This window comes from Zalophus californianus, chromosome 9 (assembly GCF_009762305.2).
Source record: "Zalophus californianus isolate mZalCal1 chromosome 9, mZalCal1.pri.v2, whole genome shotgun sequence".
NCBI classification, from domain to species: Eukaryota; Metazoa; Chordata; class Mammalia; order Carnivora; family Otariidae; genus Zalophus; species Zalophus californianus.
The window spans coordinates 114,157,090-114,181,812 of record NC_045603.1 but is presented as its reverse complement, the minus strand read 5'-3'; the positions used below and the strand labels follow the sequence as shown (position 1 = coordinate 114,181,812).

General features: G+C 42.7%; 1 protein-coding gene and 1 long non-coding RNA gene across 5 annotated transcripts in view; one reads left to right on the top strand and one right to left on the bottom strand.

The window, feature by feature from the left end:
- ARMC4 (armadillo repeat containing 4) overlaps positions 1-10,116 on the bottom strand; it is a 188,539-nt gene extending 178,423 nt beyond the window's left edge. The window contains exons 1-2 of one of the 2 annotated variants that reach the window (XM_027593224.2): positions 9,910-10,116; positions 5,815-6,072 (exon numbers count right to left, since the gene is read on the bottom strand). In XM_027593224.2, coding sequence (XP_027449025.2) covers positions 5,815-6,038 — 224 coding nt within the window. In that variant the 5' untranslated portion in view covers positions 6,039-6,072; positions 9,910-10,116. The remainder of the gene's footprint in view (positions 1-5,814; positions 6,073-9,909) is intronic. The other variant, XM_027593225.2, reaches the window with a different exon arrangement.
- Positions 10,117-10,220: 104 nt separating this feature from the next.
- LOC113921861 overlaps positions 10,221-24,723 on the top strand; it is an 80,771-nt gene continuing 66,268 nt past the window's right edge. For all 3 annotated transcript variants that reach the window (XR_003519847.2, XR_003519846.2, XR_003519845.2), the window contains exon 1: positions 10,221-10,348. This is a non-coding gene — a long non-coding RNA (uncharacterized LOC113921861). The remainder of the gene's footprint in view (positions 10,349-24,723) is intronic.

The following is a 24,723-nucleotide window of genomic DNA, read 5'->3' as shown; positions in this document are numbered from 1 at the left end:
ATGTAAGACATTTCGACAAATTATTCCTACTATTATCATATGGTTTCACTTATATGTGGAACATAAGGAACAGAATGGAGGACCATTGGGGAAGGGAGGGAAAACTGAAGGGGGGCGGGGAATCGGAGGTGGGGAGACGAACCATGAGAGACTATGGACTCTGAGAAACAAACTGAGGGTTCTAGAGGGGAGGGGTGGGGGGGTTAGCCCGGTGATGGGTATTAAAGAGGGCACATACTGCATGGAGCACTGGGTGTTATATGCAAACAATGAATCATGGAACATTTCATCAAAAATTAATGATGTACTATACAGTAGCTAATTGAACATAATAAAAAAAAACCATTCCTATGTCTCATTATAAAACACAAAATATAAATATTTCTTGTGAGAAGCTCATCTCTTTTCCTACCTTGGCCACACTCAGACGCTTAACTTCTCAGCCTTATTAGTGACTATAGAGAGCCACACAATATATCCAGGAAGAAAATCTTAAGCAGTTTCTTGAATACTTACATGAACTCAATCACAGTTTTTGTTTTTGTTTTTCTGACAATGTGCTGGACATCTTTAAAAAAAAAATCACTGGTTCTACAGGATCATTCATGTTTGGGGTATTTCTAATGTTATATTATTTATAGAATTTACACTACAGTGATTAGTGGTTAAAAATTTTCTTGGCTACTCTGTGTTTATGAACAAAAAGCTATAAAAGAGAGAGAGAGAGAGAGAGAGAGAGAAACTAGATTCCCTCGGTGGATTGCTTTCCCCACTCCAAACCCCCTAATTTGGTTTACTTTAGGATAATACGCAGCTTTTCTAAATGGACTTTTCCTGATCAGAAATTACTAAGTCTCCTAGATTTGTGTGTCTGTCCATTTTATTTTTTTTTTAGGTTGGCATTTAAGAAATATTACGATGTTTTTATGGCAGTGATATTTCTATAGGTTTCTACCACTTGCAACATTAACTAAACTGCCTAGGTTTTTATTATATACAGATATCCCTGGCAAAACTGTTCTCATTGTAAGACCTGATCTAACATATTTTAAATTGTAATGCAGATAAACAGATGTACACTGTTGCCAGTTCATCAGGAAAAGTAAACCTGACAGACTCAGACTCAGCTCTACTACCCGCACTATTTCACTAGAAAAGGAACGAGAGGATAGAGACCATGGGAGGCAGAATGGTGGCTCCCCACAGATGTCCACATCCTAATCGCCAAAGCCCATGAATGTGTTGCCTCACATGGCAAAAGGGACTATGCCGATGGGTTAAGTTAAGGATCTTAAGATGAGAAGGCTCTTCTGAAATATGCAGGAGGGTCAAGTCAGAGAAGCCAACGTGACATGGAAACAGAGGTCGGAGTAACACAGAGCCAGGAGCCTGGGAACGCAGGTGGCCTCCAGAAGCTGCAAAAGGCAAGAATGGATTTTCCTTCAGCCCCCAGAAGGCACACAGCCCTGTGAATACCTTGATTTTAACCCTACAGACTCATTTTAGTCTTTGCACCTCCAGAACCATAAGAAATTAAATCTGCATTGTTTTAAGCCACTAAGTGTGTGATAATCTGTTACAGCAGCAATAGGGAGGCTGATGCAGGGACGTCTACCAGTCTTTGCCCCCTGCTCTATGCGCAGTAACTTCCATAGTAACTGCACACAGAAGGTGCTCAATAAATGGAAGAGGAATAAATCAATAAAAGATTTCCAGACGGACCAGAGCTGTGTGTTGTATGCAAAATGTGTGCTTTCTCTAAAATAAAGCTTTTGGAATAATGTCTTTAGGATTGAGGTGATTTCTTAAAGGTTTGTACTGGGCTGGCTGTGAGTGCTAAGAGGATGGTGACAAGACTAAGTTGTAAGCCGACTGAACGCCAACAATATCAAACCACTGAACTTGAGAAGCTGAAACTCAAGGGCACAGGGCACGTATTTCATTGCTCCCACCAGTTGAAACCTGTACCTCAGCAGAGCAGTAGGAACTAAACGGCAGCCATAGGGAGGATGTGGAAGAGCAGGTTTGTGTCTGGGTTCACAGTTTCTAACGCCTGAAGAAAGAGCTTCTGGGAAAAAAAAAAAATGCAGCACCCACCTCGTGAGGTCAAGATGAATGTGCTATAAATGAAACCCACTGACCTGATCAAAAGACTTTTAAACTGGCATTGGGGAAGGCAGCTGGAAATACTATAGCTTATACTATAAAGTGAGAAAGCAGGAGAATGTCTCATTTATTTCATCCCCGATGCCTAGTTTAGTGTCCAGAACACAGTAATTACTCAATAAATGAGTCTAAACAGTAACAAGGGCAATGAGGTTATAGTTGAGAAACTAGTTAGTAATTCTCAGGAACGAAAAACAAAGAGCTCAGTAACAAAAGTTATGGCCATCGATTTTAATACCATGATATAGAAGTTTTACCAAAATATGGGGCGCCCGGTGGCTCAGTTGGTTAAGTGTCTAACTCTTGGTTTCAGCTGAGGTCATGATCTCAGGGTCGTGAGATCGAGCCCCATGCCGGGCTCCGCACTCAGCGCTGAGTCTGCTTGTCCCTCTTCCTGAGCTCCACCCCCCCGCTCTCAAATAAATAAATAAAATCTTTAAAAAAAAGAAGTTTTACCAAAATATAATAATGACAGTATCATAAAACAATATAATTTTAAGATCAGAGATCATGTAACTGAGCCTTCATGACATTGATAAGAGAACTAGAAAAAGGCAAAAGGATCAAACAATGCCCATTACCAAGGAGTATTGGGAAATGAGCAATAAAAAAGATGCCTGTGGAGACTTACAGAAGAAAAAAGGAAACTAGGAACCAGAAAGGTATGAGTTGTGAGGGAAGTGGGCAGGACAGGGGGACGAGGGCCACTGCTCAGGGCCTGACTTCTCATCCACCCAGAACTCCAACCAGAAGAGACTTTTGTCCCAACTCAGACATATCACTGAGACAGCAGAGAGATATTCGCAGCTGAAATATCACAATACTAAAGCCAACATGATTCAAAAATCATAGTTCTACCAAAGAAGGAGAGAAAAGAACAGGTAATAACATTTTCACTAAATGATTCTGAATGCTTATCCAGTTTCTAAATTTCCCAAGCTTCACTCTAATGAGTCAAAGCAACGAAGCTCCGTATGCCACCAACAGATGGTGTTAATCATTGGAGGGTGTCATTTGTCCTTAGCTTAGAGTGGACTTGAGCTTCATTCTGAGCTATCTTAGAAAGATTAGTAATCTCATCCTGTCTGATATGAACAAAAGCAATTGAAAATGGTAATACAAGGAGACCTATGATTTCCTTTAGAATGAAAGTGGAGCTATTTTCTCCAAAATATTGAACATGGGGAGACGATGCCAAGTATTATTACAGGATAAAGAGCTATACATTGGAAATGATCCTGAAGGAAAAGAATGAGTCATCTAACATGTGGAAAGTGGCATGCCCATCTACTCAACAATGATCCTCACAAAAGAAGATGGGCGATGAAATAAAAAACCTTTTCGGCGCATGATGAGCAGGTCAGTTTCAACATCAGATGCCTATCAGCCTAATTCAGAAGAAGGCTGATCACACTTCTACAGAGGGCTACAAAAAGTGCATTTGGAAATGTACAACATCAAATGAGAAACAAGGCCACAAGTGTAAATACAAAAGAGATCAACAAAAGGGGGGAGCTTACTTCTTTCAACAGACTTCCCATGCAGATTAAACTGACTTGTTTTGGAACAAGAGGCTGAGAGAATGTACATTCCCAAGAAGAAGAACCGGCCTAAATATTCTAAAATGCCCAAGAATATTCTAGTTTGGTAGAAACACATCCAGGGACCCCAAGCTCAAAGCCTTTATGATGACTTAGGTATCCATACCTCGTGGACTTACAGACCTGAATCCTACCTGAAAGGAGAGCAGTTTCCCCCCACTTTAAATAAATGAATATAAAGTGTCCTAAGGGCCAGTGGCTAAGCAAGAAGAGTGCATGTGAACCAAAGGGCAAAGAATGAGGTAGCTGGGGCTCTTTTAATAGTATATCCTTCTAGCCATTGAGGGCATCTCTGGTCTCTATCACTTGCTGTTATGTTGCTAGACATAGCATACCAAGTGGCTATGGGTTGCTGACAGTTCTTTGTTTTGGGGGGAGGAGCAAGGGGAATGGTCAAGACTTAGATGTGTAAACATTTGGTATTTTCTATTAGTACCAAAATCTCAGCTGTATCCTTTGCCTTCTTCAGGACAATCAGTACCTACCTGGTTTTCATCAAGCCACAAAGGCATGGTTTCCTTCAAATACAGCAAGTGCTACTATTAGACCCTTCTTTTCCCTTCTAACATCAAAGATATCATCAATAAAGGTCAGAAACAAGAACAATGGATAGAAAAATTGGCCCAAGGAAAAACTGCCTCGTCAATTCGACAGAAGGAAGATAATCAAGGGGCAATTGGTTCAAAACACACATGGTGCCAAAATGTCAAGACATCCTGCTTAAGAAGGACCACTGTACATAAAGACTGGGATGCAGAGGTATAAGAATGGAAATAGAGCAAAAAAGAAATCGGACAAGGATAAAGGAAGAGAAAGAGTAATATAATTGAGGTGTGTGTAACAGCCCACCTAAGTAGGTCGCAGATGTGGTCATGTTTGTACTTGGAACACAAAATAAGTACAGAGGTAAGATACAGTGACACTCTTGATATTCTTCTGACATCTGCTTTAAGTCCATCTTTGTGCTAAGTAGTTCATATGTTTCTGGACTATATGGTTTTGCAGATGAGTTCATCTTTCAAAGGTTAGGAAAAACAACGTGTGACACTATACTGAACTTAAGTGGGAGCAATGAATAATGATGAGCACTTTGGGAGGAAGTGACCATAGGCACTGTTAGATATAAAATACAATTAAAAAAACAAAGACTTCAGGAAATTCAGAGAGAAGGTAAGCATGAGAGCAGAACCAAAGCACTACTGAAATGCAATTCAAGAATTGTTTTTCAGTTCTAAAAATGAAATTCAGAGTTTATTCTCACAAATAATCCCAAAGGGAAAAGTGGAAAAGGCATCTCTAGGGAGCTGTGGCTGGTCAGTGACCTATCTTGGATAAGGTCAGACTTTTAAAAAAGTTCATATGCAAAACCCAGGAGGAACATGGTGGCAGAAAAGAGGATCCGAACGCCTGAAGGTAGAAAATAAGCTGAAGCTGAGCAAAATAACAGAAAATATTTACATATGTACATGCAAATTAATCCTATATAATTATGTTTACATAAACACCTATGTTCACAAGAGCTAAGTGGACAGCTCCCTGTTTGAGTCAGAAGTAAGATCTTTTTAAAATCTCAGATTTGGAAGGTTCTCATTTGAGGACAATTCTAATTGTCAAAAAGTCTCCCCCATATAGTGAGCAAATTTACCACTCTCCCTCTGCTGCTCCAGGAATTACTAGATTTAAATACCAGAAGGGATTCTCTCTATATCAGAGGTCACAAAACCAGTGCCTTACTTGCACCTAGAGGGTTGTATGGATAAGTGGAAAGCCCAAACATAAAGCAACAGCAAATGTTGGAGTGTGGTGACCTGGAGAATGCATCCCCTATCAAAAGAAATTCAAATCAAAATTTAAAAATTAGATGAACAACGTGTTGGCCAAACAAAATATCCTCAGATTTCACCTGAGTGCCTCTCGTTTCCAATCCCTGGGTCAGAATATTTCTGAGATTCATAGATGTTAAATTACTTGCCTGAAACCTACAAACCAATTAATAGAAATATGTACAATGAAGATATTAAATTCTAGAAGCAATTTACTGGCTTACCTGACAACATAACCTGATTCAAATGCTGAGGGGTCCAAGTTTGTTTTCCATTCAAGTGGTTCTACAAAAACATATTTTGCCTCTTGAGGATGTTTGTAGATAAAACTCGCCACGAACACGATAATTTCTTTCAGTATCGCCTCATTGAGAGGAGTAATTTCCAAGGTTCTGGTCCCATAACCCGCAGCACTCCACTGCACCGATCTCGTCAGAGCCACGCCCATGGGAACCGTCAATGCTCAGATCCGAGCACACAGGCTGCATCAGAGCGGGAAGAGAAACAGAGGATAGCAAGCACCTTTTCCCCAGAACGGTTTTCCTTTTCAAGGCTTTAAGCCATCCAACCCACAGTCTGCTTATTAATCGTCGTGGCTGATTTCCTAATCATCGAACTGCTCTTTAAGGCAATAAAATAGTTGATTTTTACTGAGCCAGCTCTAAGTGAAAGCGATGGGTACTTGGATTTTCCAATCTCTGTCTGCCCTGTGAATAACTTTCTTATTTCCCTGGGTCTAAGAGAGGAAGTGCAAGTAACTGGGTGGAAAACAGAAACGGAAAACCCAAACAGTGGAAGGAAGAGTAGAGGAGTGTGGCATCACGGCTTTTGGTCCCCAGGTCTGCTGGAGCCCTAGGCGGATGAGCAACGCTCTACTGAGCTGGGCAGCACATCGTTTAGAACCAGGCTGTCAAACTGAACTCTGTTATTCTGACTTTTTTAAAAAATGTATTTTTATTTAAATTCAATTAACATATAATGCATTATTGGTTTCAGAGGTAGAGATCATTGGTTCATCAGTCTTATATAATACCCAGTGCCCATTACATCACGTGCCCTCCTTAATGTCCATCACCCAGTTACTCCATCCCCCCACCCCTCTTCCCTCCAGCACGGACTTTCTTTTAAAAGAGAACATTATCTGTAACATTAAATAAGAGCCAAGTTAGAAAGCAAGTTCTCACTATGAACATTCAAGGCTTTGTTCCCTGATAGTCTATACTTGTTTGTTCTCTCATTAAAGGGATCATTAAAGCCTTCCTTCCAGAATATTAGAATGGTTATAAAGTTAAATATAGAATGGAATTAGCTTTCCCCCCATCATTACGGCTAAAGCTCAGAAGTACCAAGACTCTACAGAAATGACTTGGAGATTTTGGATTTTGTGCTGTATTCAATCTCGATATCCAGTAACAGGACATCTAGGTCAGTGGTTCTTAATGAGGCAGTACTCATAATGCAGAAGTATTATAAAAGACATTTCATTATCAAAATGATAGGAAGGAGACATCATTGGCATTCAGTGGTGAGGACCAAGAATGTCAGATGTCCTGCAATGTGCACGACAGTCCCCCCAAAAGGAAGAATTATGCTATAATCTCCAGGCATCTAGTAGATGAAAAACTTCAGGTAAGTAATACCTGCGCTTAGAACCTATCTCCACTTTACAAATAATCATAAAGGTTTTTTTCCACAATTTTGATATACACAGAATTTTCCAGGATTGCAACTATCATATAAGTCGAAGGAAGGTTGTACATACTTTGTTTTATATGGAAGTCTACCAAGAGCTCAGCATTTTGGAAAATCATGCCATTGATGGCCATGCTGGTCACACAATTAAAGTTTCAATGACATGTTATATCAGCCTTCATCTGGAGCTACTCCATTCACAGTAGGTAATTCTATGTAAGGCTGGAGCATCCGACTACTTCATTACACATTCTAGTGCAGTGGTGCCTGAGCATTTCCATACTGATATTGTACTACAATGACTTACCTTTTAATTTTCCTTTATTTTACAGTTAGAGCACTAACATTTAAAACTATGCACGTATGTAGAATTATTATCTAGGATTTTGATTTTGGAGTAGCAGAGCAGGCATTACAAAATAGTTGTTATAAAAAAACGATAGTTCTTGGGGCTGAGTATGGCTGATATATGTGTATATAAATATGTGTATATTTTTATATCTGTATATATAATTGCTAGTGAAATAAAATGTATACAATTAGGGTACAAATTTGTTCTGTGCATTTATTTGAGTATTCCAGTGATTTGTTTCTATTGCTTGATTCTGAACACATGTACCGATGCTTATATGTAACACTGCTGATTTTCCCAATATTATGAGAGTAAGTGTAAGCTAAGTACAAATAACTTTATCTATACAGCAAGTCTTAGGTGCACAGTTCTGTTTTTAATCTTAATTATACAATTTGTTTCAATGGTCTTATAAAACTATGGCATGTGTATCATTTCCTTCTTGTACTTTTCAAAAGGAAAATGTGGACGTACATAGATTACCTAAGACTAATAGCAGTCAAGACCCCATACAGCAACTTCCTGGAAGACACTTTAAAAAGAGCTAAGAAATGCAGAAAAGGTCTTCTTTTTGTCATGATAAATCTTTATACAAAAGTAACTGGAACACATTTGAATCTCTTCAAATTATTTTTCTAAATCTGGTAAGCCAGGTGCTGCAACAATGAACAGGCTTGATTTGAGAAGGCTGGTTAGCAGAAGAAAATTTCAGTGAGGCCTAGGACAATCTAGAAGGCATATAAAATATTATGGGGGGGAGGGAAAGTAGAACAAAATCCCGAACAAGACAAGATACGTATAAAAAGGCTTTAAAAAAAAAAAAAAAAGAGAGAAGTACTTTGCAGGCTTAACTGAATAAATTTTAAAATGAAAACAGGGTAATCTAATGTTTTTCATGTTAAGTTTGGGAAATTTCTAATGGCTTCATTTACCAAGAGAACGAGAGCTACAGCATTTATTCCACTAATCCCAGAGGTGTTAAAAAAAATGGTCAGTATAACTCAGGTAAAAATACAAAACTAACACTTTTTATCAAAACAGGCTGCTCCCCAGTTTCTACCCACTGCCAATTCAGGTGTCCCTTTGGCCTAAGAACCACGGTTACAATGAATACATGTGAATACATGTTACACATCTTTAAATTAAGGTACGATTGTTAAAAAGTTTAAAGATTAAAAGGAAAAAAGTTTTTGTGCACGTGTTTGCATAAACTGAGAATCACTTATATTCATTTTCTCTACTAATCAAATCGCTCTAATAGAATTTGTTTTTCTGTTTTAAGGGTTAGTAGGGCAAGCCTCCTGTATCATTAATAAAATGAAACCCGTCCATGAATAATTTCTGTAACACTTGAGCAGAAGGAAACCCGAATTCTTTAGGAAGCTCAGGGAATGTAAGCATCCACTCTGAGATCTAGAAATGTGGCTGGGTCACATTGGTTGGGGATCATTCCGAGAACGATGAAGCTACAGAAAAATTAAAATTTCAGGAACTGACATGAAGAGCGCCCTGAATCAAAGTACACGCAAACCCTGTGTTTAAACACGAGATGACAGCATCAACCAGGCCGGTGACAAGCGTTAGAGTTGGAGGCTCAGTTTCTAGAGATGGGGGGTGAGGGGGGCAGGCAGCGAAGACAGTATAGCCAGAAGCAGGCAGAGCCGCAAGGGCGGAGGGGAAAGGCGAAGAGGGGAAGAGAGGCTGGGAGTCGGCCTGAGAAGCAGAGAGAACGGATAACGGAGGAGATGGGGTCGCGGCAGGGTGGAGACTGGGGGCTCGGGGGCGAAGGAGCAGGACGTGCCCGGGCAGGGACAAGGTGTCGGCGGGGAGGCAGGGGCTCGATGTGGGTGGGAGAGAGAAGGGGAGAGGACGGATCTCGGGCCCGACGAGAGAAAGGGAAGAGGCGAGGGAGAGAGAAGCGGGGGCCCGAGAAAGGCCCCCATTTCTCGAATCGCGCGTTAGGCTGCAAGGATCTCAGCGCGGGGCGAGCGCGAGCTGGGGATCCTGGGGGCCGCAGGAGCAGCGGCGAGTCCCCCCCCCCACCCCGGCGGCCGCCCTGAGCCCACCGGCCGCACTCACCTGCAGCGCCCGGCCCCGCGGCCGCCCTGCGCCCACCGGCCGCACTCACCTGCAGCGCCCGGCCCCGCGGCCGCCCTGCGCCCACCGGCCGCACTCACCTGCAGCGCCCGGCCCCGCGGCCGCCCTGCGCCCACCGGCCGCACTCACCTGCAGCGCCCGGCCCCGCGGCCGCCCTGCGCCCACCGGCCGCACTCACCTGCAGCGCCCAGCTCCGCGGCCGCCCTGCGCCCTGCACCGCTCGCCGCGCGCCCGCCTGTTGCTAGGACGCCAGGTAAACACCCAGCGCCCCGCCGCCGCGCAGGCGTCGCCTCCCCGCGGAGGAAAGCTCCGAGCCCGCCCTCCGCGCAGCGGCTGCCGCGCAAGTGCGCCCAGAGGCCGCCCAGCCCGCAGCCGCGCGCCCCAGGCCGCCCCGCGCTCTCGCACGCCCGCCACCCAGCCGCCTGCCCCGGGGGGGACCCGCGCTCCCGCACGCCCGCACGCCCGCCGCCTGCCCCGGGGGCGGGGGGGGGGGGGAAGCCCTGCCGCGCGGGGTTCCATCAACCCCCGCAACGACTGCTCCCCGCTCGTCCCCTCCCTGGAAACAGCGTCATTCGACCTCCTTCTTCGAGGACTCGGTTCCTGACTCACTCCACCAGGTGGGAAACGTTTACCTTAATTAAGGCCACCCGCAGTGCGGGGGTTGAGCAGCTAATTAATGTGACCGAAAGCAAATAGAAAATGTTCGTAAGAAACACCGTTTTCTGTGTCTCCACAGGCTTCTGGACAGGTGTTCTGCCGTGTTCCATACGGTGTTCAATGTACCTTAAATCTTCACTGAGTTCTCAAAATAGCAGAGGGCCTCTCACCGGATATTTGAGGCCTAAATGTGCTTCTCAGAAAAGCAAATGTGGTGGAATACACAAATACTCACTGGAAGAGCAGAAACTGCTCTTCAGTAGTCTAATTCAGAGAATTGGAATGAAATGAGAACATTTCCCCTTATTTTTAAATGCCTTTTACCTTTCACCAAGATGGCCTTAACCCCACCTGTAGGTACTTCTACCAACAAGAGTCCCAGCTCTGAAAAACCAGAAGGAGCTGAAGGAGTGGAAAAAAGAAAATATCTGGGGAAAGAATAATAAAAGCGAGCAAGAACAGTATACTGTCTTTGGGGGTAGAGTGTTTAGGGACGGGTCCTGGATAATTTAGGGTGGTGAAGTGTTTAGGAACTAGAACTGGATTCTTTCCCTAAAGTCAAAGACACAGATATGGATGAAGTTAGGGTATTACACGTCAGGATATTATATTGTCCTGGCTTAAAAGCGGAGCCTTTCCTCAGCCACCACAGACAAATGAAATAGATTAGGCCTTTGTTTGGGGTTCTTTTCTTTTTTCTTTCTCTCTTTTATAAAGTTCTTGGAAGTGGGATCATTTTGCCTAAAGTTGCCTCTATCTCCAGCGAAGCTGAGACCTGCAGTGAATCAGAAGGGAAGATTATATGCTAACAGGTACATAATCTGAAGGGAGCCCTTCCAAAAATGAACAGATCACACTCTGAGACAACCACAGCCTCATACCTACAGAGTGATGCAGGTCACACTTTGGTGAGGATCAGAATCCACCCTTCAGAGGGTTGTCAAAACAGTCCTGGAGCAGGGAAATTTCACTGGGTGCTTTTCTGTCACTTGCACGTTTTAACCAGCTGTATAATGTGAGAGAGCGTAACCGAGCCCAACAGAGAAACCGGTCAGAGATCTACAAATTCAGGACGCTTGACCTTGGTTTGCAAAGCTGGAGAAAGCCAGTGCCCACCAAGATCTGAGTAGCTGTATCCTCATTTGCCAAAGTTCATGCCAAATGTCACAGTCTATCATTGCTTAATCTGATGGCAAAATTTGAATTTATTAACCCTGAGATTGTCCAGTAAAAAAAAAGGCATGTAATAATATGTAAATCTGTAGAATTCCCAGCTGGTTTCTTCTAATTTTTCCTTGCCATGTTGGAGTACTAACTTGGCGTGCCTTGGTCCTGGAGGAGTCCGCAGCATTGTCCAGACCCTCCTGGCCCCATCCCACTCCTCCACGCCCTTGGCTTAAATGACTACTTCTCAGAGAGTGCTGACCACCCAAACTAAAGAAGTCTCCCACTAGGATTTGTCTTGACTAGTCCGTCTTACTGCCTGTTTGCTACCTCCACAGTAAGCTCCATGAAAGGGACCTTCCTGTCCCCTTCAAGTCTCTATCCCTAAGATCTAGAAGAGTGACTGACACATGGAAGGAATAAAATGGGTGAATCACCTAGTCAAAGACGCCTTGCTACCTGGCATTATCTGTTGAGCCAGGCATGGAAGGGTGAAACTCACATTTCCTCGGACATAGTTGATAGAACCAGTTGGATGATTCTAAGTGGCTGTGTTCAGGAAAAGAGCCTTCAACACTGAGAGCACACCCAGGAGTTTGTTGTAGCAGAGGACTTTCCCGGCACTGCCTTCATAAAGTATGGACGCGGGACCCAGTTCTGCCCAGTGGAGCTTTACAGAAAGCCTGCTAAGGACTTCCAGGAAAGACTGGAGAATTGTCGGCCCTTCCCGGTAACTTTATGTCAGCTAAATATGCTCCCTGTGAAACCACCCACCCTGGCTCAGACCAGCTCAGCTCCTCTGTAGAGTTCAGGCACAGATCCTGTGTTATAGTCTGCTAGGGCTGTCATAACAGGGCACCACAGATTGGGTGGCTGAAGCCACAGAAGTTTGTTGTCTCTCAGTTTTGGAGGCTAGATGTCCAAAATCAAGGTGTGAGCAGGGTAAGTTCCTTCTGAGGGCTTGTAAGGGAAGGACTTACTCCAGGCTGCTCTCCTTGGCTTGTAGACGGCCATCTTGATGTCCACGTGACATTCTCCCTGTACACCTGTCTCGGTGTGCAACTTTTATTTTTTTCTAAGGGCACCAGCCATATTGGATTAGGGTCCACTCTAATTAACTCATTCTAACCTAATTCACTCTGTAAAGAGTCTATCTTCTATAAAGAGATACTGGGACTTCTATGAATTTTAGGGAGGACACAATTCAACACTTACTATTATGTAAACAAAAAAGTCAATAGGTCTCAGGGGCCCATTCATCTGTGTTAGAGTGGGGCCAGCTGGTGTGAAGCAGCCAAGAGAAGCATTTCTGGGCCATAACCATGAGAGGATGATAGGCAAGTTCTGTTTGAGTGTCCAATACCTCAGTCAGAAAGGGCCAAGACTGGTGCAATTTCATAAGGCTTGCTGGAAAGTACCATCACTTACATTGTACCATATCCGGGTTAAGTCTCATTGAGGGGAAAGGTTGCCTCTCACTGGAATTTTTCAGGGGATTTCAACAGAAATTCCGATAGAAAATTTCTTGAAGTCTGAGGAAGTTCTGAGGACCAAATTTGCCAGATCCCACCTTCCATTAAAAAGACCAGCAATCAAACAGCTTCAGTTGTCTTCCTTTGCACAAAGATAGCTCTTGGTGGTACAGGTGTACCAAGGCCCATGGTCTGGACATTAAATGGCTCCTTCTCCTTAGATCCTAACCTTCTAGACCTTCGTTTATTCCATTAATGCTTTCTTTTGGCTACCAACTTGTGCCACGCACTCTGTTAGCAGAACTAGGTTATCTAAATACATCTAAGTACATCTGGGAGCAGCTTCTGCAGGACTTTCTGGCGGGCTGCTTTTCCTAGGGAAACTTAACAAGAGAAAGATATGAGATAAACTTGCAGCCCCTGGCTGTGCAGCTGGTCTCAGGGCTATAAGAGATACTCATCCTCTTCTTTCTCTTCTGCCGATTGCAGACTCCCCTCACCCTTCAGTAGCGCCTTTGCTGATCTAGATGGCTTACCTGATGGGGTCGTCCCTGGCCCTCTCTGCTGAGGGATCTGAACCACTGGCGTTATCAGCCCTTGTCACGTGGTGGCTATTTTATTTGTGCCTTTACCACTGAAATTGGGCAAAGAAGTACCAAGCAGTCCACAGGTGGACCACCCAAGTTCCGAACACATCCTTCCCTAACCCCACAGCAACCCTACCTCTTCCTCATGATCAGGCTCCATTGCTCTGACCAGGATCATGACTCCTTTACTTGCCTATTGGTCTCTTGCACAAAGAACCCAAAGTCACAAAGTTACCATGAGTTAAAGTTTAAGATTTATTTATATATTTGAGAGAGAGAGAGAGAGCAAGCAGGGGGAGGGGCAGAGAGAGAGAGAGAGAAGCCCAAGCTGACTCCCTGGTAAGCATGGAGCCCAACATGGGGCTCAATCCCATGACCCTGAGATCATGACCTAAGCTGAAATCAAGACTCAGATGCTTAACTGACTGAGCCACCCAGGTGCCCCACCGAAAGTTAAAGCTTAATGTCCCTAGCTGGAACATTTCCCCTCTAGGAACCAGGACTTCTGAATGTACAGAGCCCAGATTTGCAGGGACAGGAAGCACAAATACCCCCAAGTGATAGGTAAGCATGGCCACTCCTACTTCCACCTCTTAGTTCTAGAAGCCATGCATTTCACCTTTATAGGTCACAGCCCCATATAATGGCTGTTGATTTAGGGTATACGCTGCAGGGTGGAGGATGGCACCCCATCCTTACAGAGTATTCTCCCCAAGCTGGCACTACATTTGTGCCTTCAAAAGGCCACTTAGGGGGCGCCTGGGTGGTTCAGTCGGTTAAACGGCTGCCTTCGGCTCAGGTCATGGTCCCAGGGTCCTGGGATCAAGCCCCGCATTGGGGTCCCTGGTCATCGGGGAGTCTGCTTCTCCCTTTCCCTCTGCCACTCCCCCTGCTTGTGCTTTCTCTCTCTTGCTCTCTGTCAAATAAATAATCTTTAAAAAAAAAAAAAAAAAAGGCCACTTAGTTGCTCTGTTAGGATAGTCATCCAAAGCCCCTTTGGAGATTTTTCGTGCCCCTTCCCTGAACGTGTTGAGGCTGGAAGACCGTGTCTAAGAAGAAATCTAACAGAAGGTGACAGGGATGGAGGCTATGTGTGGGCCTGACAAAGAGTTCCCTCTGTTGATGCTTTGTCTCCACTCTGCTAACAGCAGGGACTGACACTAACCTTTTAATACCGCTCATTCCTGGGGAGACTAACCAGGCCCTGGTGACAGGTCAGGTACATTGGATTCCTTCCATTTTGAAGGTGGCAAAAAGATTCCTCCTTACTGGGACCGATATGTATTCCAAAGAGGGATTTGCCTTCCCTGCCCACAATGCCTCGGTCAGAACCACCCTCAGAATGCCTCCGTCATCAACGTGGTATTCTACACAACATTGTCTCGAACAGGAGACTCATTTTAGAGGAACAGAGATGCAACAATAGGTTTATCACTGTGAAAGCTATTGTTCTTACCATGAATGGCATGACCCAGAGGCAGCCGTCCTGATAGGATAGTGGGATGACCTGCTGACTTTCCAACTAAGGTGCCAGTATGGCACAGCACCTCATGCGGCCAGGTCTCCATCCTCCAGGACGTGGTTTATGCACCAAGTTAACAGTCGACATATAGTGCTGTTTTCTCTAGTAGCTGGAATTCATGGCTGTGCGAACCAAGGAGTGAACTTTCTCACCATAACCATCAATGACCTACTTGTGGAATTTGGGCTTCCTATTCCCACAGCCTTGGGCTCTGCCAGTTAGAAGCCCTAGTTCTCATGGGCGGTGGTGGGGGGTGGGGATTGCTTGCCCTGGAGAATACAGGGTTCTGTTGAACTTGAAGCCGTGACTACCACCTGCCTGCTTTGGGGTCTTCATGCCAGTGAACCAACAGAACAAAAACAAAAAGCAGGGACTTATACTAGTTGGGTCATTGATTTACCATGATTATATGGGGGCTAGGATGCTATCACCATGAAGGAGGGTGTTTATAACCCAGAGGCCAAGGGACTTGGCTCTTGGTACTTGGGCAGCTCTTAGTTACTCCCATGCCTTGTGGCAACTATGAATTGGAAATCACAGCAGCCACAGTCAGGTAAGACAGCTAAGGGCTCAGACCTCAACTCAACTAAGGGCTCAAACCTCAACTCAACTAAGGGCTCAAACCTCATCTCAACTAAGGGCTCAGACCTCAACTCAACTAAGGGCTCAGAAATAGAGGCTCTGTACATTCAGAAGTCCTGGCTCATCCCACCAGGCAAGCATCTCAGACCAGCCAAAGTAATAGCCATGGGACATTTGGGGTGCATGGTCAGCTGCTTGCTTCTACCTTGTCTTTACTATTTCCTACCTATAGTCTCACTTTAGCCCGTTAGGTGAGAAAGAAGAGGGCAAAGGCCAAGGAACCTTCGAAATTGTCTCCCTGTCATAAGCTAGCTTTGCATCTTCTGCATGAAGTCTAAACTGGCTCTTTCTCTAGTGAGAGTGTTTCTTGGCTCTTCAAGAACCTTCCACTGTTGGTGTCCTTCCCCTAGGAGGTTGCTCCATCCCAGAACAATCGTCCCCATTCTGGCTATAGCTTCGGGAATCTAGCATTTCATACGTCTGTCTGCTGAGGTCTCACAGCTGGCGTCCCGCCTCCACCAGAATATTTCCTTCACCGCACTCACATTATTTGCCCTACAAACTCGGGAAGTGCAGATCAATCCCATCACAAGAGAAGTTTTCTCCACTCTGCTGCCAAAGCCGCTGTACCCAGCCTGTCTCTCACCCTCAGACTTGTCCGCTGCGTCCTCCACACTTCCAACTGCACAGGGTGAAGGATGCATAGTTAGGTCTCTAAGTGGTCTCATTAAAGTCCTTTTCTTCCTCTCTGACTTGAGGTTGGGGGCAGGTGAGTAGAGCAGAGATGGCCAGCACAGCTCTCTCCGAAAAGCCCCTCCCTGGAAATCCACTCATTTCCCTTCTATAACTTCAGTGTGGATGAGTAAGGTAATTGACTTTCCAGTTAGAGCCTTTACCATTTTACATCTTGGCCTAGTTCCTCACTCTGGAATAAATTGTCTATTGTATTTGAATCCCAATGTCTTGAATTAGTGAAACAGTTCTAACATATTATTTCTTACGTATATGTACAAATTGTGGATGGTTGCACAGCAAATCAATAATATACGTCACCTTAAAAAGTGAGGAAGAATTAATCATTTTTTATTTATGTACCTCTTTATCTTTTGATGTATAATAATGAACCTATGTTCCTGTAGTAAAAAATTAGAATGGTGTAAAAAAAATAAACAGAGGACATATAAGTAAATTTAAATTATATATACATATGAATTAATATTAGCCGTTATTTGCCATATGTCAAATAACAAAGTATAATTTTCATATGTATCAAAAAAAGTGACTGATTCTAAAGTAACATTACAGGATTGCCGTAAACATTTTGAGGCACCTTCATGGAGAAAAGATGTTTTTGCTGATTTTTATCCTGTATTTACATGTGATGCAGTTGATTGACTTTTGACTAGAAAATTTGAGTGTGAAAATAATTAAAATGACAGGAACCTCAAATCAAATTTGGGGGATAAGGGAGAAGCATGTTATAAGCTTCAGTACTACCAAAAAGAAAAAGAATAAACCTAGAGAGGCACATTCTCTTCTCAGTTCAATCAACACCTCTAGAAATGATTAAAGTTGTCTATAGAGTTAATTACACCTACATGCTACATCACTAGCCTCCCAGTCAAACGTGTGCGTTATGCATCTCCCCAAAGGCACTAAGATCCAATAGGGACAGAGGAAGGGAGGGAAGATGAAACAGGCGAAACATGGCAACAGAATGTGGATAATGGAAAGCAGAGGAGTTGGAATGGCTTAGGAAAGAGGAGAAAGCGAAACCTAGTAGTTTGAAGGAGTCAAAGCCAATAAAAAGGAAACATTTGCAAATAACACAGACCCTGAAAAGACTCAAAACTCGGTAGCATCTCTGAAGTTGCAGAATGGACTGAAAACAGGAAGGCAGCTTGAAAGCCTTGGTGGGGTTGCTGGACCCTAGCATCCTTTTCCCCAACAGAAAGATTCATAAGTCAGGGCACCAGGAACAGCCAAGAACTGAGAACATATGGGCACTCTGAATGCTGAGACTCTCCTTAGCCCCTTCTCCTGGCCACCTTCCTCACAATGGTAACCCGGTCAGGCAAAAGAACTGAGACTGACCAGCCTGATGACAAAAATCTCCAGGTGCTGACATTTAGGTGTCCTGTCAAGCAAATACACAGGTGTTGAAGTAGGGAAAGTATGTAGGCAGGAGTGATGGGAACAGAATTCTACCCTCTTTCAGAGTAGAGAGTCACTAATCATTTCTAAAAAGGAAAAATCAAGAAACAGCAGTTTAAGCATGTTATTTAGAAATCTGGAAATGGTGAGTAATACCAAAGACAAGTAAAAGTTGTTGCCCATCGCTGTGATTTTTAAGCAAAACACAACCAGGAGCTAATCAGCTTCTCAAGAAGATCCAGGGCCAATGGCTGTGTAGAAAGCTGATTCTCCATCATCCAGGCTGGGCTAATACTCACGCAGACTTAGAGAGATCCAGTGCTGATAACACAGACCGTCAGGGGAGGTAAAGCTTCTGTGACAGTTCACCGTTGCCACAATAATGCTGCATAACAGATCACCCCAAAACTCAGTGGTATACATGTATTTATACTCACGCTCATGGATCTGGGGGCCGGTTGCTGTTTCAGGTGAGTTTGGCTGGTCTGGGCTAAGCCTAAGTGGCTCTGCTTCAGGCTATGTGCTTCTGGGCTTGATGTCAGGCTGTGAGTCGGCCCCATAGGTCTAGTTCTGGAACCAAGGCTTAGGAGCAAGGGCTGCCTGTTGCATGTTCTTGGCATGGTGAATCACTTCCAGGGACATTCTAAGTCTCTGACTGCATCATATCAAGCTGATAGCCTGTTGACCAAAATGAGTCACATGGCCAAGCCCAAAGTCAAGGGGCCAGGAGCTGTTACCTGCCCAGTATGAAACAGTAACAAGGGTTGGATATATGACACCACTATGGCAGAGTGAAGACATCATTGGAACTAATCATCCAATCTGTCAAAACACCGTTCTTCACTTATCATTCATCATTTATCAAATGTGTTCTAATTTTGGTCTTCATTCCCATTACATTATCAAGGTGATTCAGTCACCTTATGCTGTTCTCATTCTCCTAGCAAGACTATCTAGGATGCATTGCCAGGATTAATGGTTAATTGTTCTGATGTGCTTTTTTATTTTTGTGCAGTTATTCTAAGCCTTTTTTATGTTTTTATTATTTTATTCCAAATCTTTCCTTTTCAATCTAAGCTCTCTCTTTTATCTAAATAAGAATACAGAATACTGTAAAAGTTGTTTAATCCCACTTTATGTCATGTAGCCCTTGGTCCCTTTTCTGGATTTTTCTAAAAAGCAGAAACTCAGAGCAAAGTACACTGGAATGTAGGGAAGGTTATTTGATATAGAAAATGTGTAGTCTAGCCAAGAAGTGATTACTCCAGAAATCCTCATGGAGAATAAAGGATTTAATGTGCGACTTGATATTTTGGAAAAACAAACTGAGGATTAATAATATCCGGGTGATGTCTCCCAAAAACACCAAAGGAAACAGTGAAGACATCTTAAAAGAATGGCTTCCAGATGCCTAGTAAATCATGTGTCCCTACCAAATGAGAACATGGCTAAGGGAGGATATTACTTATTTTGAAAAGATATGCGTTCTTTGGATAACTAGTAGCATTTTGCACTTCAACTTTGTAATATTATTAAAGAGACAGAAGCCAAGAGCATTATCCTTTTCAAATAATGAAATGATGGAGAAGTTATTTACAGCGAAAATCAGTTTTACCATTTGGTGTGATTTGTTTGTTAAGAAAATAAATAAAATCGGGATTTTTATGGCGAGGCAATTTGTCTATTTCAGCTGACTGCACTGTATGTCAGGGTCTTGTGAAATGGGGGAGGATGATTGAAAAGAGAAAGGTAGTATAAGAAAACCAGGATGATGCTTTGCACATAGGAACGTTTTCAGATCCCTAAGTTAGAAAGACTCCGGAATCCGGGAATTGATTTCTTACAAACCACCTACATCCCCATACTCTTTGGAAAGAATTCGTGTGTTCCCAGTTCGGAAACCACTCAGTTTGTAGATAGAGCTCCCCATATTCCTGTGCCCTCTGAGGTCTTAAATCGTTTCCTCTGACACACTCCGGTATGGATCCGCATCAGTGAAGATGTGCCAGAACCTATTAGGTTTCAGAGTTGGGGTCATGAAGAGCGTTTAGTAGGGTCACGGGCTTTGGTTTTTCATACCGAAATCTTCTTTCAACTTTCTCTGTGTTTAATTTTCTCATCCCCGTAATACTACCTGGCAAGTGTTTGTGTTTGAGCAGTTTTTCTCTGCGTCTTGCCACTGAGCTGAAGACGGCAGGAACAGCAATAGCAGCAGGAAAAAGAAACCAGTGTCTAGGGATCACAAACAGATTGTAATCAGATACTATAAAAAAGAAATGAGAGTGTGTGCATCTCTCTGAGGGGTGTCGCACTTAATCGGTTACATTTCCTATAGCGGATATTAAGCACAAATGGACCATTTCACAATTTCCATGGACATTAAGTGCTTGAAGTACAAAAAAAAAAAAAAGAAAAGGAAGTCTAAATGAACCAAATTAATCTTCTATTTCCTTCCTAACTGGCAAATCAGTTGGAAGTAGGGAGCAGAAGCATAGACTAATAAACCATGTGCAATATATGGCCAGTTGTCATTTGAAGGAACTGTTTTTTCCTCTGTCATATTGATTACCTAAGTGTTATAATAACATCACAGGAGCACTTGGGAATTAGGAAAGCGTGATGCTCCCCGCCCTCCTTTGCAAAAGTGTCTACTGCCTTAGCTTCTGTAACCTTACCCTGTCTTAGTTAAGGTTAGGTGCTGGTGAGAGAAACGAAGACTAAAAAAACCACTGGCTTACCGAAGGCAAATTTATGACAGCAAGTCTGGAGTGAGCAGTTAGGGGCCTCAGCAGTAGCTCTCCTCTGCAGAGCCCTGAGGGGCAGGCTCCTTCGTCACCCTGCAGGGCCCATGTGTCCAAGGTCTGCTCCATCTCTAGCCATGGTGACTGCATTCCGGCCGCCAGGAAGGAGGAAAGCAGGAGGAACAAGGGCAAAGGGCACATACGGGCCTGCTCTTAAGGACATTGCCACACTGCATTTCTACTCTTAGCTCACTGGCCAAAATTAATCATATGGAACATTTTTGTCTTTTGTGTTTTGAAGCTACCTTAATAGGTACATAGAAATTCAAATTTGGTACATTTTCTTAAGATTTGACTCTTATCATTATGAAATGACCCTATTTTTCTCTAGTAATGATTTTTATCTGAAAGTGTATTTTGTCTGATTTCAACAGAGCTTTCTATTTGATGTTTTCCTGGCATATCTTTTCCAACCTTTTACTTTTGACTTTTCCGGAAGCTTATATTTTAGATATGTTTATTGTAACACAATATAGCTGATTTAAAAAAAAAAAAAAGACACAGTCTGTAATCTTTTGCTCGATGAAGGCATTTATTTACACTATGTGTCATCTTATTTGTCCCATCTTTTCTATGATTCTTTCTCTCTCCTCCGTTGCCTTCTATTTGGATTATTTTTTTTCTAACTTGATTTTATCCCCTACTACTTGAAGTCACATACTCCGATACTATTTTAGTGTCTACCACTCCCACCCCCCCAAAAAAACCTTCATAATTATCAAAGGCTCAAGTTGTTTTTTTTAAGATTTTTAAATTCATTTATTTATTTGAGAGAGAGAGAGAGAGAGTGAAAAACAGCATGAGAGGGGAGAGGGTCAGAAGGAGAAGCAGGTTCCCCGCTGAGCTGGGAGCCCGATGTGGAACTCGATCCCAGGACTCCAAGATCACGACCTGAGCTGAAGGCAGTCGCTTAACCAACTGAGCCACCCAGGTGCCCCAAAGTCTCAAGTTAATACCTTTACCCACCTCCTGAGCCTTACCCTCATCTCTATCAGAATTGTATTCCCCTCTGGAATAATATGCCATCGTAGTCATGTGTTTAAATTCTTTCTTTAACTCCTTGAAATGTTAATATTGCTGTTTTATAAAGTCATCATTTTCTATTTTATATTTTTTGTATTTATCCACGTTTACCATTTTTTGTTCTCCATTTCTTGTTAAGATAGAATTACTGAGGTATGATTGATATACAGTAAACTGCATATAATAAAAGTATACAATTTGATAAGTTTCAACATATGGGGAACAATCACTACAGTCAAGAGAATGAACATATCATCATCTCCAGAAGGTTTCTTGTGCCCCTTTTAATCCTTCACTCCTGCCACTTCATTTTACTGACGGTTGTAGTGTGTCAGGCAGGAGCAGAAATCTCTTAACTATTAGCAAACCCCTCTCTCCATTTCTGTTTGCATCTAGACTTTGAATATGAAACCCCTTTCCTTCCATTTCCAGTATGCTTGTTAGATCTTCCTTTAGGAAAAGTCTGCTAATGCATAGCCTCCCTCAGTTTTTAATGGCTGGAGAATATCACCATTAGATTTTTATTCTAAAATTAGAGCTCTGGGTTCAAAATAGTTTTCCCTTTAAACATTGAATATATCATTCTTCCATCTCCTGGCTTCCTTTGTTGCCATCAGGAAATCAGCTGTCAGTTTGTTACCCCTTTGAAGGTAACATGTCTCATTTAAAGATCCTCTCTTCGGGCACCTGGGTGGTGCCCGATCACAAGCCTGAGCTTGTGATCTCAGCCCTGCATCTGGTTCCATGCTGGGCGTGGAGACTGCTTGAGATTCTCTCTCCCTCTCCCTCTGCCCCTGCTGACCCCACCTCTCTCCCTCTTAAATAAAATAAAGATCTTAAATATATTGCAAAATACTCACTGTAAGAGATAAGTGTAACTACCATTTGTCACCGCACAAGGTTAATATATTAGTGACTGTATTCCCTATACTGTATTTTTTATCCCTGTGACTTATTTCTTTTATAACTGGAAATTTGTACTTCTTATTCCCACCTATTTTGCATATCACCCTACCTCCCTTACCCTCTGGCAATGACCAGTTTTCTATATTTATGAGTCTGTTTCTACTTTTGTTTTGGTTTTGTCTGTTTTGTTTTGTTGATTCCACATGTAAATGAAATTGTATAGGATTTATTTTTCTCTATCTGACTTATTTCACTTAACATAATACCCTCTTGGTCCATCCATGTCACAAATGGCAAGATTTCATTCATTTTTAAAGGCTTAGTAATATTCCATTGTGTATATATACCGTATCTTCTTTATCCATTCATTTATCAACAGATACTTAAGTTGCTTCCATATTTTGACTATTGTTAATAATGCTGCAGTGAACATAGGGATACTTATAGCTTTTCAATAATTACTGTTTTCATTTTCTTTGGGTAAATACCCAAAAGTGGAATTACTGGATCATATGTTTTTCATTTTTTGTTTTTAATTTTTTGAGGAATCTCCGTACTGTTTTTCATAGGGACTGCACCAATTTACATTCTCCCCAACAGTGTACAAGGGTTCCGTTTTCTCTACATCCTTGCCAGTACTTGTTATTTCTTGTCTTTTTTATTCTAGTCATTCTGACAGGTGTTGGGTGATATCTCGTTGCGGTTTTGATTTGCATTTCCCTGATGATTAGTGATGCTGAGCATCGTTTCATGTGTCTGTTAGCCATCTTTGTTGGAAAATGTCTTTTCTGGTCCTCCACCCACTTTTTGATCAGATTATTTGTTTTTTGCTATTGAGTTCTTTTTTTAATATTTTACTTATTTGAGAGAGAGAGAATGAGATAGAGAGAGCATGAGGGGGGGAGGGTCAGAGGGAGAAGCAGACTCCCTGCTCAGCAGGGAGCGCGATGCGGGACTCCATCCCGGGACTCCAGGATCATGACCTGAGCCGAAGGCAGTCGCTTAACCAACTGAGCCACCCAGGCACCCTGTTGAGTTGTTTTTTAAACATTTTGGACATTAATCCCTTATTGCATATATCATTTGCAAATATCTTTTTTTTTTTAAGATTTATTTATTTATTTGACAGAGAGAGGGAGAGATAGTGATAGAGCACAAGCAAGGGAGCGGCAGGCAAAGGGAGAGGGAGAAGCAGGCTCCCCACTGAGCAAGGAGCCCAACATGGGGCTTGATTCCAGGACCCTAGGATCATGACCTGAGCCGACAGCACATGCTTGATTGACTGAGCCATCCAGGCGCCCCTCATTTGCAAATATCTTCTCCCATTCAGTAGATTGCCTTTTTGTTTTGTTGATGGGTTTCCTTCACTGTGCAAAACCTTTTTATTTTGACACAGTCCCAATAGTTTACTTTTGTTTCTCTTGCTTTAGCAATAAAAATATTGCTAAGGCCAATGTCCAAGAGTTTACTGCCTGTGTTTTCTTTTAGGAATTTTATGGTTTTAGGTCTTTCATTTAGGTCTCGAGTCCATTTTAAGTTTATTTTTGTGGTGGTATAAGGAAGTGGGTTAGTTTCATTTTTCTGCATGTAACTCTCCAGTTTTCCCAGCACCAATTATTGAAGACTGTCTTTCCCCATTGTATATTTTTCCCTCCTTCATTGTAAATTAATTGACCATGTAATTGTGGATTTATTTCTGGGCTATTTTGTTCCATGGAACTATGTGTCTGTTTTGTGCCAGTATAATAATGTCTTGAATACTATAGCTTTGTAATATAGTTCCAGATCTGGGATTGTGATACAAAGAATCATCTTTGTTCCTCTTTCTTAAGATTACTTTGGCTATTTGAGGTCTTTGTGATTGCACACAAATTTTAGGAATATTTGTTCTAGTTCTTGTGAAAGAGGCTGCTGATATTATGATTGGGATTATATTGAGTCTGTAGATTGTTTTGGATAATATGGACATTTTTTTTTAAGTAGATTCCACACCCAGTGTGGAGCCCAGTGTGGGGCTTGAATTCACGACCCTGAGATCAACACCTGAGCTGAGATCGAGTCAGACTCTTAACCAACTGAGCAACCCAAGCACCCGGATAGTATGGACATTTTAACAGTGTTGAT